This window comes from Mizuhopecten yessoensis, unplaced genomic scaffold (assembly GCF_002113885.1).
Source record: "Mizuhopecten yessoensis strain PY_sf001 unplaced genomic scaffold, ASM211388v2 scaffold7551, whole genome shotgun sequence".
Taxonomy (NCBI): domain Eukaryota; kingdom Metazoa; phylum Mollusca; class Bivalvia; order Pectinida; family Pectinidae; genus Mizuhopecten; species Mizuhopecten yessoensis.
In genome coordinates this window covers 510,558-523,758 of record NW_018407104.1, presented here as the reverse complement: position 1 = coordinate 523,758, position 13,201 = coordinate 510,558, and the positions used below count along the sequence as shown (strand labels likewise).

At 36.3% G+C, this 13,201-nt stretch overlaps 1 protein-coding gene across 2 annotated transcripts; it reads left to right on the top strand.

Annotated features, from left to right (window-relative positions):
- The first annotated feature begins 6 nt into the window (after nucleotides 1-6).
- Nucleotides 7-12,281, top strand: LOC110453965 (poly [ADP-ribose] polymerase 14-like). 2 transcript variants are annotated; one of them, XM_021503224.1, is made up of 5 exons: nucleotides 7-1,524; nucleotides 4,971-5,216; nucleotides 7,010-7,273; nucleotides 10,977-11,149; nucleotides 11,735-12,281. In XM_021503224.1, the coding sequence occupies exons 1-5, from the start codon at nucleotides 288-290 to the stop codon at nucleotides 11,933-11,935; spliced, it is 2,121 nt and encodes a 706-aa protein (XP_021358899.1). In that variant the 5' UTR covers nucleotides 7-287; the 3' UTR covers nucleotides 11,936-12,281. The 2 variants fall into 2 exon arrangements, with proteins under 2 accessions (XP_021358899.1, XP_021358900.1); XM_021503225.1 differs by having other exon boundaries at nucleotides 10,977-11,033; nucleotides 11,735-11,796.
- Nucleotides 12,282-13,201: the final 920 nt, after the last annotated feature.

Genomic DNA, 13,201 nt, shown 5'->3' with positions numbered 1-13,201 from the left:
TTAACTGCACAACATACAAAAATTATTTGGCCAGAAAAGCTTGCCGATCCAGTTAAACTTGTATGTCTGTTGACCAAAGATGTAAAAGATTGTCGGAATTTGGCCAAAGCATGGACCCAGACAGCACGGAAAAGTCTGGACATGTTTCTGGATGTCCTACTTGTCTACAAACATCAGATTCTCCAGGACGCTTGGGATGGTGTAATAGCACAGCTTCAGAATATGAACATATCTCACCCTGATGGTGTTACAGTAGCCGTGGAAAAAGTCAATTTGAAATTTTCATCATGGGGCACAAGAAGTTTGCAACAGAAGTTTATCAAAGAGTGAAAAAAATCAAACGAGAGATTGCTGTTGAATTAGATAGGAAGAAGAAACAAGTTAAAGAAACAACTTCACCAATAAAACATCACCAAGTTGTCATGTTGAGCCTTACACATTTCACTGATACAATGGAGAAGAAATATCCCGGGATGAAAGTCATGTTAGATTTTAAGGCCAGAACAGTAACATATGATGGGTTGTATGGAGAGGTTACCAGTGCAAAGTTGGAAATGTATGAAATGATACATGCGATGGTGTCCAGTGATGTGGGTGATTTCAACAAGGGCAGGTATGCTTACCTCCAAGACATGGCGGTGAAACAGTATGTTGCAGGAAAGATGAAAGAGGACAAAATCATGTCTATTTGGAAAATGCAGGACAATCGCTTTGTAGTGTATGCTATGACGGATGATGCTGCAGTTCGTGCGGCACACATTCTGAGAGATTCGGTTCTAGAGACCATTGTTGATGTGAAGAAGGAATCCTCTTCTCTCCTGTCATCAGACAGTTGGGCCAGCGAGGAGCAGTCCATCAAAGATTCATACGGTGTAATGGTACAAATGAAAGTTATGATGGACACACCTTGTATTGTGATTTACTCCACTGATAGAGATGCTGGGATGGTGAGAAAACGGGTGACTGATTTCTTAATCATGAACACTATTTATAACACCAAATTATCAATCAGCACAGGAATGCTGAGGTTTGTTATAGTCCATTGTCTTAAAGAAGTTACTGCCATCGGAGATCAGTACAATGTCACAATTGATATAGACAACCTTGGTATCGAAATCATAGGAACCGAGGTAGGCCTCAGTAAAGCAAAGATGGGTATAGGTAATGTCATTGACAGCGTTGAGAAAAAAGAACATATATTAAAAAAACCAGGCATCACCAAACTGATGACATCCGAAGACAGTAAACTGAAAGTAAGTCAAGTGGAAAAATCCCATGGTGTCGTAATTGTGCCAAGCGATGAGAGCGAAGATGATGTCAGTGGAGGAGAGGCTGGAGGTAGGCCGACTCCTGCACCAAGAAGACGAGACGGTATACAAGAAATGGCGAGGTGTTCCCAGCCTAACTATCATCTCATGGTTATGTTGGGGGATATCACCAACCTCAAGGTGGATGTGCTTGTCAACGCAGCAAACAAGAAACTCCAGCATGCTGGAGGGCTTGCAAAGGCTATTGTGGATAAAGGTAAGGCATTCTATTTTACTGCATTTCTCAATTATATAAGGAATTATACTTGGGAGCTTGCCAGGGCTTTGTGGATGAAGGTTCGAAATTCCATTATTTTGGAAGGCCATGCTAAAGGGTATTGTGAGAAAGATAAAGGTGTTTTTTTTTCATATCGAGTGTTTGCGTAGGCTATTGTGGTCAAAAACAAGGAAATTGAGTACAGTAGATCTAAGGTAAGATATTTAGTTCATGAGGATGAAATATTTAGTAGTTAGTAAATACATTAGCTGGTTTATTAAACTCTTGATTTCTTCTTTAAGGATATGCATTACTCTAACACCATAAAATACTGAGAGCATTGAAAATATAGTTCTAATAAGTTTGATACACACTGTGGGCTATAGTATTGCTGTTAAAGGTAATGTGAAAGAATGCTATTGTAGTAAAAAGTTGTGTAATGGTCTCATCAAGGCTTTTTTGCCAAAGTTTACAAAAGAGTGTCATGATGTAATGTTGTGGTCAGAAGTTAAGAACATAATGGGTACCAAAAAGGTTATTGCAGCCAAAGGTTGTTGAAGAGTATCATGAAGACTATTGTGACAAATGTTTTTGAAGAGTCTAGCCAAGGCTCTTGTAATCGAGGGTTGTTGAAAAGTGTCACTAAGTCTATAGTGGATAAAGGTTGGTCAGGGTCACCAAAGCTTTTCATAATTCAATCAAAGTGCCATTGCAGTAGGAAGGTAGTTGAAAAGATTTAAGATTTCTCAGCAAGTTAACAGACTCCAGTATCGAAAGGGGTGGGTTCCATATTAATTATTGGTGATAATTAAGGTAGACTTTTTGATGGGGAAGGAACTTCATAATTAAGAGCTCAAGACACTACAGAATTTTATGTTACCTGAGGCAAATTAGTCTCAGTTGACCTATTGAGATCGCCTTTTGTTTGTCATCATGCATTGTTTTTTTCACTTCTCCAAAACGTTTGACCCAATTTCAATAAAACTTCATACAAATTAAGGTTCCATGGTCTAAAAAGGAAAACCAAAATTGTGAATTATATGGACCTAATAAACCCAGAGGCATGAGGGACAGGGCCAAAAAAGGGTTATATTGGCTATGTTTGGTTTGGTTTGGTTTTTAGCTCATGATCACCTGCCAGAAGGGCAAATGAGCTTATGTCATTGTGCGGCGCCCGTCGTCCATCCAACCGTTGTCGTCAGTCAGCTTTTCCTTAAAACAACTTCTTCTGAAGAATGGATAGGCGTAGAGCCATGATATTTGTCTGAAAGCTTTGTTGGTAGGAGCCCAACAAAGTTTCAGAACGAAAATGACCTTGACCTACTTTCAAAGTCACAGGGGTCAAATGTGTCAGACACTTTAAATGACTTCTTCTGAGGAACTAAAAGGTATAGAATCTTCATATTTGGCTGGTGGCTTCCTGGGATAGAGCCCAACAAAGTTGGAGAATGAAAATGACCTTGACCTATATTGTACTTCCCAATGTCACAACAGTCATATATATATTAAACACTTTAAACAGCTTCTTCTGAAGAACTAAAAGGTATAGAATCTTCATATTTGGCTGGTGGCTTCCTGGGATAGAGCCCAACAAAGTTCGATAATGGAAATGACCTTGACCTACTTTCAAGATCACAGGGGTCAAATGTGTCAAACACTTCAAACGACTTCTTGTGAAGAACTGAAAGGCATAAAATCTTTATATTTGGCTGGTGGGTTCCTGGGTTAGAGCCCAACAAAGTTTGAGAATGAAAATGACCTTGACCTACATTGTACTTCCTAATGTCACAACGATCAAATATGTCAAACTCTTTAAACAATTTCTTCTTAGGAACTAAAAGATATAGAATCTTCATATTTGGCTGGTGTCTTCCTGGGATAGAGCCCAACAAAGTTTGAGAATGAAAATGACCTTGACCTACTTTCAAGGTCACAGTGGTCAAATATGTCAAACGCTTCAAACAACTTCTTCTGAAGAACTAAAAGGTATAGAATCTTCATATTTGGCTGGTGGCTTCCTGGGATAGAGCCTGACATAGTTTGAGAAAGAAAATGACCTTGACTTACTTTTAATGTCACAATGATCAAATATGTCGAACTATTTAAGCGACTTCTTCTGAGTAATTGAAAGGTATAGAATCTTCATATTTGGCTAGTTGCATGCTGGGATTAAGGACTACCAAATGTGTTAATATGAATGACCTTTGTTCATTTTCAAGGTCACAGGGGTCTAATATGTTGTAAACTGCCAAGAACTTCTTTTGAATACCTAGAAGGCCTAGGATGATGATATTTCAACAGTATCTTCTGGGATGAAGCACTACCATTAGTTTGTTCAAATGATGACAGTGACTCATATTCAAGGCCATAAGGGTAACATATGTTAAAAACCTAAAAATGACTTAATTCTTCTGAATAACCTAAGGGTGAAGTATGTGTACCATTAGTTTGTTCAAATGATGACATTGACTCATATTCAAGGCCATAAGGGTAACATATGTTAAAAACCTAAAAATGACTTAATTCTTCTGAATAACCTAAGGGTGAAGTATGATATATCTGCAGGCGAAATTATGTCTTAAGTCAAAAATTAAGAAACTGTTTGCAAAATGGTTTTGAAACTTGTTTCAGGAAATCTGGAATATAAAACACAACTCATCATCATCAATGATTTTGATTGCATTACAAACGAGTTGGAAGGCTACATGCCACTCAGTAAACTAATATAAGTGCCAATTTTTTTACATACAGTTGTGGGATCGCACAACGTACGTTACACGATGTGCTGTGTGCGGTGTGCGCACGATGTGGGCACGATGTGTGCATGATAAAAAAATGGACATTTAACTAACATAAGTGACAAAAAAATTACATAATGCATGTACATGTTTTGTATTATCTTTGTAGATAGTCCTTTAGTGTACCGTAAAAACCCGTGTAATTTGCACAACTTAATGAACACTGTGTGTATTGTTGCTACAGTCTGCCCTGAAATATAAGGACACTTAAATGCAAACAATTAAATGTATTTTGATATATGGTTGTGTGTTTCTTTGATTTATCTATAAATTGTCATTAAAAAAATATTTGTTGATATATTTGTCCTTTTGTACAAAAGTCCAACATTATCTTCCTTCCTTCCTCAATTAGGCAGACACCGAATCGGTACAGTTAAGCAAAACTTTAGTTCCTCCACATGTCTGCATTGTGAAATTTTAATCTGTGTAATCTAAATTTTGGTCAAAATTTTAACCTGTGTAGATAACCTGGTATATGGTATGATACCATATATGATGATGACACTCCCCAACATTTTTTTCACAGGGTAACCACTGACAAATGGGCATATTTTGATCATTGATGTACTGTTTGTTTTTGTCACATCACAACAAATAATTGTGACCGTTAAGGCTGTAGGCCATTTGTATTGATTTGTGTTGTTACAGGAGGGAAAAGCATACAGCGGGATTGCGATGAACACATCAAACGATACAGCCGGCTGATGGAGGGTGACGTGTACTTGGGGAAGCCTGGGAACCTCAAATGTAACTTCATTGCCCACGCGGTGGGACCAGTATGGCAGGGAGGGCGAAATAACGAGGAGGAAATGCTACGGGAAGCAGGGTTGAAGTCTATGGAGGAAGCCAACGACCATAATCAGACATCCATTGCATTGCCAGATCTTGGAGCAGGTACGCAACTACGTATACATGGGGCATAATTAAGGGACAGCTGTAAATAAAGTTGTAATAATTTTCCTGTTATTTACTCCAAGATGTTCTTTGTCGTCATGTTTTACAGATTAAGAATTTAGAAATACTAACTGATCACTGTTTCAGCAGGGAACTTCAAATATAGCAAATCAAGATTTGACACTGCAGTTTTTGGTATCAAAACTTCATTATTGTAACTACATGTAATGCAAAGGTAAATGTACATTTGTTAAATTTCAACCCTTTCAAAAAACAATTTAAAGAAAATGCACAAAGGAGAATATTATGATCGGTTCAGATGTGTGGTCTGAAATAAAATAGTGTTGTCTTTGTTTTTCAGGTAATAAAACCTTTATACCTGTAATCTTATAATCTAGCTGACCAGATTCCCCAAATGATAATCTTCCACCAACAGTTATAAGCAAATCATTGAAGCACACTATAATGATATCCAATTAGTCTGCTCGACACCTGGTTTTTCATCATGAATTTGAATGAAATTGCTTTAGTTGATCTTATCTCAGGGAGTAGGGAATATAATTTGTATGGACGCCCAATTATATCCTGTTACACTCGAGAAATGTTATACCTGTCTTAACTGATCACTCTAAGGAAACATCACAACTGGTTGCTTATTGAATGTGGTCATTTAAGGATATACTCCTCTGAAAATTAAAAAAAAATCAATTGTTAAAGTTTTTTATTATAAGTATTTTTGGAAAAAAGAGCTAATGGCAAAAAGTCTGTGTGTTCGGTTTTTCTACTCTATGCAGGAGGTAAATATAGTACTTTCTTTAACAGTTCAATTTTGTACAAAAAATGTGTATGTTTGTTCCCCATGGTACTCTAGCCCTAATGAGAATTGGTCTGTTATTGACAGCACTTCTAATTATGTAATAATTAAAAATTTGTAGCATTTTAAGTTATGTAGTTCTTATAAAAAACTTTTATCATAGTTTAGGATTTCCAATATGGTACTTGGTACTTAAGTTTCTGTAAGGATTGAAGAGAAAAAAGAAGGTAAACTATAATCTTTTAAAATCTGATAAAGATCCTTTGATGGTGGGCACTAGATCCTTCAAGGATCTCTGGTTTCATTCCCGTTTTCAGGGATTTATCGGTAAAAGGGGGAAACCAATATGGCCAAATTGTCCCTTTGTCCTGTTCCTAAGCCCCCTGTGCTGTCAGCCACTCTATTTGTACAGTTTTGAGTCCTCACTAGCTGAGAATCCATCTAACCAAATATGACTGATATCCATGTCATAGTTCCAGAGGACTTATTTAAAGCAATTATGACTAATCTAACCCCCCCCCCCCCTTCAGTCCTAAGGGGATCAGTCACCCCTGTTTGTACAATGTTCAATCCCCACCAATTAGATATGTTTCATATCAAATTTGGTTAAATTCCATTCAGCAGTTCAGAAGCTGGCAATATTGCCACTGAGTATTGCATTGAAGCGCAGTAACTTTGGTCCCTAATGGACCAGTTGAGCCAACAAAGGAAGGAGACGATAAATGCGACATAACAAGTTTCAAAAGACTTCAGTAAAATTATATTTACATTATGATGAGGATTTGTATGCCACCCCTTAAAAATAAAATAATTATATTTACATTATGATGAGGATTTGTATGACACCCCTTAAAAATAAAATAATTATATTTACATTATGATGAGGATTTGTATGCCACCCCTTAAAAATAAAATAATTATATTTACATTATGATGAGGATTTTTATGACATTTTCTAGTTGAACTTTATGATTTACAGGTGTTTATGGTTACCCGGCCAACAAGTCTACCAGAACCATTGTAGAGGCTGTGGATGACTTTTACAGAGACAATCCTGGATGTTGTATTAGGGATGTGTATCTCTGTGATGTCAGTCAGAAAACTGTTGACCTTTTTATCACGGCTGTACAGAATCGATTTGGAACTGGGAATGTCATTGTGTCAGGTCATGGTGGAGGAGCCCGGGACAAATGGTCTGCACCCCAGGCCAAACCAAGGAAAGGCTGGAATCAGGCAGTCCAAGGTACCTATGCATGATCACATTTAATAAAAAAAAAACTACTGAAGTTTTATAAGAAATGTCAACAGGTTTATCTACTTAAATAAGGCTTAATTATCATTTGATCAGACAGGAAAATCTGAACTGATTCACAGTGTGAGAATTGCCATCTTGCACGCATGAAATCAAATGTCAGATTTGTCTCTCCGTCACATGTGATATACATTCACATATAGTGAGATTTGTAGATGATCACACTGTTTTCATAGTTTGTTGTGGGGAAAATTATATCTCTAAATCCTACATCAATCTAACCGAGTGTGAGATTTGTCCCTTACATCATAGAAATACAGTGTGAGATTTGTCTCTTTCCACATAGAAATACACAGTGTGATATTTGTCTCTTTCCACATAGAAATACACATTGTGATATTTGTCTCTTTCCACATAGAAATACACAATGTGAGATTTGTCCATTACATCATAGAAATACACAGTGTGAGATTTGTCTCTTTCCACATAGAAATACACAGTGTGAGATTTGTCTCTTTCCACATAGAAATACACAGTGTGATATTTGTCTCTTTCCACATAGAAATACACATTGTGATATTTGTCTCTTTCCACATAGAAATACACAATGTGAGATTTGTCCATTACATCATAGAAATACACAGTGTGAGATTTGTCTCTTTCCACATAGAAATACACAGTGTGAGATTTGTCTCTTTCCACATAGAAATACACAGTGTGAGATTTGTCTCTTTCCACATAGAAATACACAGTGTGAGATTTGTCTCTTTCCACATAGAAATACACAGTGTGAGATTTGTCTCTTTCCACATAGAAATACACAGTGTGAGATTTGTCTCTTTCCACATAGAAATACACAGTGTGAGATTTGTCTCTTTCCACATAGAAATACACAGTGTGAGATTTGTCTCTTTCCACATAGAAATACACAGTGTGAGATTTGTCTCTTTCCACATAGAAATACACAGTGTGATATTTGTCCCTTACATCATAGAAATACACAGTGTGAGATTTGTCTCTTTCCACATAGAAATACACAGTGTGAGATTTGTCTCTTTCCACATAGAAATACACAGTGTGAGATTTGTCTCTTTCCACATAGAAATACACAGTGTGAGATTTGTCTCTTTCCACATAGAAATACACAGTGTGAGATTTGTCTCTTTCCACATAGAAATACACAGTGTGAGATTTGTCTCTTTCCACATAGAAATACACAGTGTGAGATTTGTCTCTTTCCACATAGAAATACACAGTGTGAGATTTGTCTCTTTCCACATAGAAATACACAGTGTGAGATTTGTCTCTTTCCACATAGAAATACACAGTGTGAGATTTGTCTCTTTCCACATAGAAATACACAGTGTGAGATTTGTCTCTTTCCACATAGAAATACACAGTGTGAGATTTGTCTCTTTCCACATAGAAATACACAGTGTGAGATTTGTCTCTTTCCACATAGAAATACACAGTGTGAGATTTGTCTCTTTCCACATAGAAATACACAGTGTGATATTTGTCCATTACATCATAGAAATACACAGTGTGAGATTTGTCTCTTTCCACATAGAAATACACAATGTGATATTTGTCCCTTACATCATAGAAATACACAGTGTGAGATTTGTCTCTTTCCACATAGAAATACACAGTGTGAGATTTGTCTCTTTCCACATAGAAATACACAGTGTGAGATTTGTCTCTTTCCACATAGAAATACACAGTGTGAGATTTGTCTCTTTCCACATAGAAATACACAGTGTGAGATTTGTCTCTTTCCACATAGAAATACACAGTGTGAGATTTGTCTCTTTCCACATAGAAATACACAGTGTGAGATTTGTCTCTTTCCACATAGAAATACACAGTGTGAGATTTGTCTCTTTCCACATAGAAATACACAGTGTGAGATTTGTCTCTTTCCACATAGAAATACACAGTGTGAGATTTGTCTCTTTCCACATAGAAATACACAGTGTGAGATTTGTCTCTTTCCACATAGAAATACACAGTGTGAGATTTGTCTCTTTCCACATAGAAATGCACAGTGTGAGATTTGTCCATTACATCATAGAAATACACAGTGTGAGATTTGTCTCTTTCCACATAGAAATACACAGTGTGAGATTTGTCCCTTACATCATAGAAATACACAGTGTGAGATTTGTCTCTTTCATCATAGAAATACAATGTGAGATTTGTCTCTTACATCATAGAAATACAGTGTGAGATTTCTCCCTAAAATAATAGAAATACACAGTGTGATATTTGTCCCTTACATCATAGAAGTACACAGTGTGAGATTTGTCTCTTTCATCATAGAAATAGTGTGAGATTTGTCTCTTACATCATAGAAATACACAGTGTGAGATTTGTCTCTTTCATCATAGAAATACAGTGTGAGATTTGTCCCTTACATCATAGAAATGTACAGTGTAAGATTTGTCCCAGACATCGTAGAAATACAGTGCGAGATTTGTCTCTTTCCTCATAGAAGTACACAGTGCGATATTTGTCCCTTACATCATAGAAATACACAGTGTAAGATTTGTCCCTAACATCATAGAAATAGTGAGATTTGTCCCTTACATCATAGAAATACACAGCGTGAGATTTTGTCTTTTTCATCATAGAAATACAGTGTGAGATTTGTCCCTTACATAACAAAAATACAGTGCGAGATTTGTCCCTTACATCAAAGAAATACACAATGTGATATTTGTCTCTTTCATCATAGAAATACACAGTGATAGATTTGTTCCTTACATCATAGAAATACAGTGCGAGATTGTCCCAGACATTATATAAATATAGTGTGAGATTTTTCCCTTACACCATAGAAATACACAGTGTGGGATTTGTCCCGTATGTCATAATAAAACAGTGAGATTTGTCCATTACATAATAGAAATACACAGTGTGAGATTTGTCCCAGACATAATAGAAATACACAGTGTGAGATTTGTCTCTTACATCATAGAAATACACAGTGTGAGATTTGTCCCTTACATCACAGAAATAGTGTGAGATTTGTCCCTTATATCATAGAAATACAGTGTGAGATTTGTCTCTTTCATCATAGAAATACAGTGTCAGATTTTCTCCCTAAAATAATAGAAATATACAGTGTGATATTTGTCCCTTACATCGCAGAAGTACACAGTGTGAGATTTGTCCCTTACATCATAGAAATACAGTGATATTTGTCCCTTACATCATAGAAGTACACAGTGTGAGATTTGTCTCTTTCCTCATAGAAATACAGTGTGAGGTTTGTCTCTTTCATAATTCTGGTGGGCAACTATATATATATTGCTTTGCATTCGTAAGCCTTTAGCTTACAGTTCTGGTTTATTTAGTAGCAGGGGTATTAGTTAGCCTTTGGCTTACAGTTGTAGCTAAAAAACAAAGAATTTCAAAATACTTGCCTACTTTCTCGAAACAAGACCTTCGCCCTGATGAGCAGAGATATCGTTTGCAGCAATCCCTCTTCCTGTATTGTGCTAACAATTGCTTCTGAAGGCTTTATTTTCAATAAAGTATTGTCAGCTTTTCCATTACTATGTCAATTGGTTATGAATATATTTGTCATATTCAGTACAATTAATTTAATATATGCTGCATATTTTTAAGATGATAAGCTGAATAACTAATTGAACATTTCATGAATTTTCTCTTGTCATTACGCTCACAGGAGCAGGAAGGAACCCTACACCAGGGAATACCTCGTCTTTTGCTGTGATGATCTACGGTAAAGACCAGATTGTCACTAGTATGGCAATAAGGGACTTGGAAAACAAACTTGATGAAATGCTTAGACTTAAAATAATTACAGATGACATCATAAAAACTTTCACACCAATCCAGGTTTGTTACTTCACTGTTATTTTAAGAACGTTAACAAATTCATATAATTTATTCCCACCCAAATCTATTTAAATTTATTCACACTGTGACTATAATCATTGGGTGATACCATCTTAGAAGTAAAATTTTAACTTTAACGGCGATATATATTCTTCAAGTGCTTTTTGATGTTCTATACGAGCTGTTGTCAATGATGAAAAGATTATTCATTTAAAGTTTAGCTTAAGTAGAAAAAAATAAGGCCTCACAGACAATTTAAAACTAGATGGTATTGTTTAATTGTCTTGGGTATTTTCAGCTCACCTGACCATGAAGGTTCTCAATTTGTAAAAACGGAGGGTGTGGTCCCCCTGGGGGCAGAGGGGTGGGGCCCAATAAAGCAAATAGTGGAAAATGTTTCTAATCTTCTGTACAAATGAAGGGATTTCAACCAAATGTGGTCTGGAGCATCCTTAGGGTAAAAAGACTCAATTTTGTATAAATGTACCCTTTACATAAAAAAGAAAACCATGATAATAATTAATAAAAAAAAAGTTATAAATGCATCATCAATTTTAGCAGCATTGTTTCTTCCCACTTGTACAGGAAAATGAGCTTATTAAGAAACTTGAGGAACAGTTCCAGGTTGAAGCGACATTTGAGAAAAGCAAAAGCAGAATTCAGCTGATTGGACTAGCTGATTCCTTACCAGAGGCTGCAGATATGGTACATGGTTTGATACTGAATGTTCAACGTCTGAATCAGGCAGCGCAAGAAACACAGCTTACCGTATTTTACCGCGAATGAGCTCCCTCTCGCAAATAAGCCCCCTCCCCACTTTGGTAAATGTCCTGGGAACAGGGTGGGTGCCTGCAATAAAGCCCCCTCCCTAATTTTGTCTCCATCTCAAAAAAAAATGTAGCTAGCTGCAACAACCCGCAAACTTCTTCTTGCAAACAAAATAGTTTGCAGCAAATTTTATGTTTCTGGAAGGGTAAAGCATCTGAATAATCAATCTATCACATCTAACATTTTATTTGATTATATTTGATACATATCATATTTATTGCTTGCAGGCGAAAACCATAACAGTTTCTTTTCGAGATAACTCACAGCTGCAAAGCATCATGCAAAACAAAAACCTATAAATTCATTGCACTTTAGTCATTCATCTGTAATGAGGAAATTTGCATTTTCCAAGAAAAAGAATTTTTTCTATACAGCGAATGTATGGAAAGATAGAAATATATATATATAGGAAGCAAACGCAGGAAAACATTTTGCAAGTGTTTAATGTAGAGAAATTGGACGTCGCCACATTTATTAAAAAAAGAGGAATGAATGAAGATAACAATGTAGATTATTTGTAAAGAAAAATATGATAATTTGATTATAATAATAATAATTTGGGGTTCTTATATACTGCTTTATCACAACCTAGTTCGTAGGTCGTCTTAAAGCGGTTCACAAATTGGTTATAGGGCCTTTGCAACTAGCCAATACCTTTCTCCACTCCCTGGGGAGCATACAGCCGGAGCTGCCATTTCGGCGCTAACAGCTAGCATTCAACAACTCTAGCACTGCCCAACCACATACTCATTTACAGCTGAGTAGACTGGAACAAGCGGGGTAAATTATCTAGTTCAAAGATACAACACAGTGCCGTGCCATGACTTGAACACGCAACCCTTCGGTCACGAGCCTGGCGTCTCACCACTAGACTACCGTGCCTCCTATATCAATAAACATTACTTTATTCTTGAAAAAGTCAGGTCTGTGAATTGGTTTGTTTGAAAGGATAGAGGAGTATAATATATATATATCCTTGAGAAGCAAATAACAGTGCACTTAAAACAAATATCCAAATCTGTATGATTGATTAATACTTTTATACAAACGATTAATAGCATTAATATAGTGGATTCAAGTGCAACATTTTCGTTTGAATTAAGGTTTCAATTCCTTTGAAATCTAGGTCTGATTCATAATGATGTAGTTTTATTATGCTTCCTGAAAAAATTAAAAGAATATAGTCAGCACTTTTTTTGTCTGTCCGTCTATTCAATAAGTAAA

What these genes read in the sequence shown, in the direction of transcription:
- LOC110453965 (XM_021503224.1), top strand. Translation starts at nt 288, where the DNA reads ATGGGGCACAAGAAGTTTGCAACAGAAGTTTATCAAAGAGTGAAAAAA. An exon ending in ATTGCCAGATCTTGGAGCAG is followed by an intron (nt 5,217 to 7,009) that starts GTACGCAACTAC and finishes TATGATTTACAG; the next exon opens with GTGTTTATGGTTACCCGGCC. An exon ending in AAACTTTCACACCAATCCAG is followed by an intron (nt 11,150 to 11,734) that starts GTTTGTTACTTC and finishes CCACTTGTACAG; the next exon opens with GAAAATGAGCTTATTAAGAA.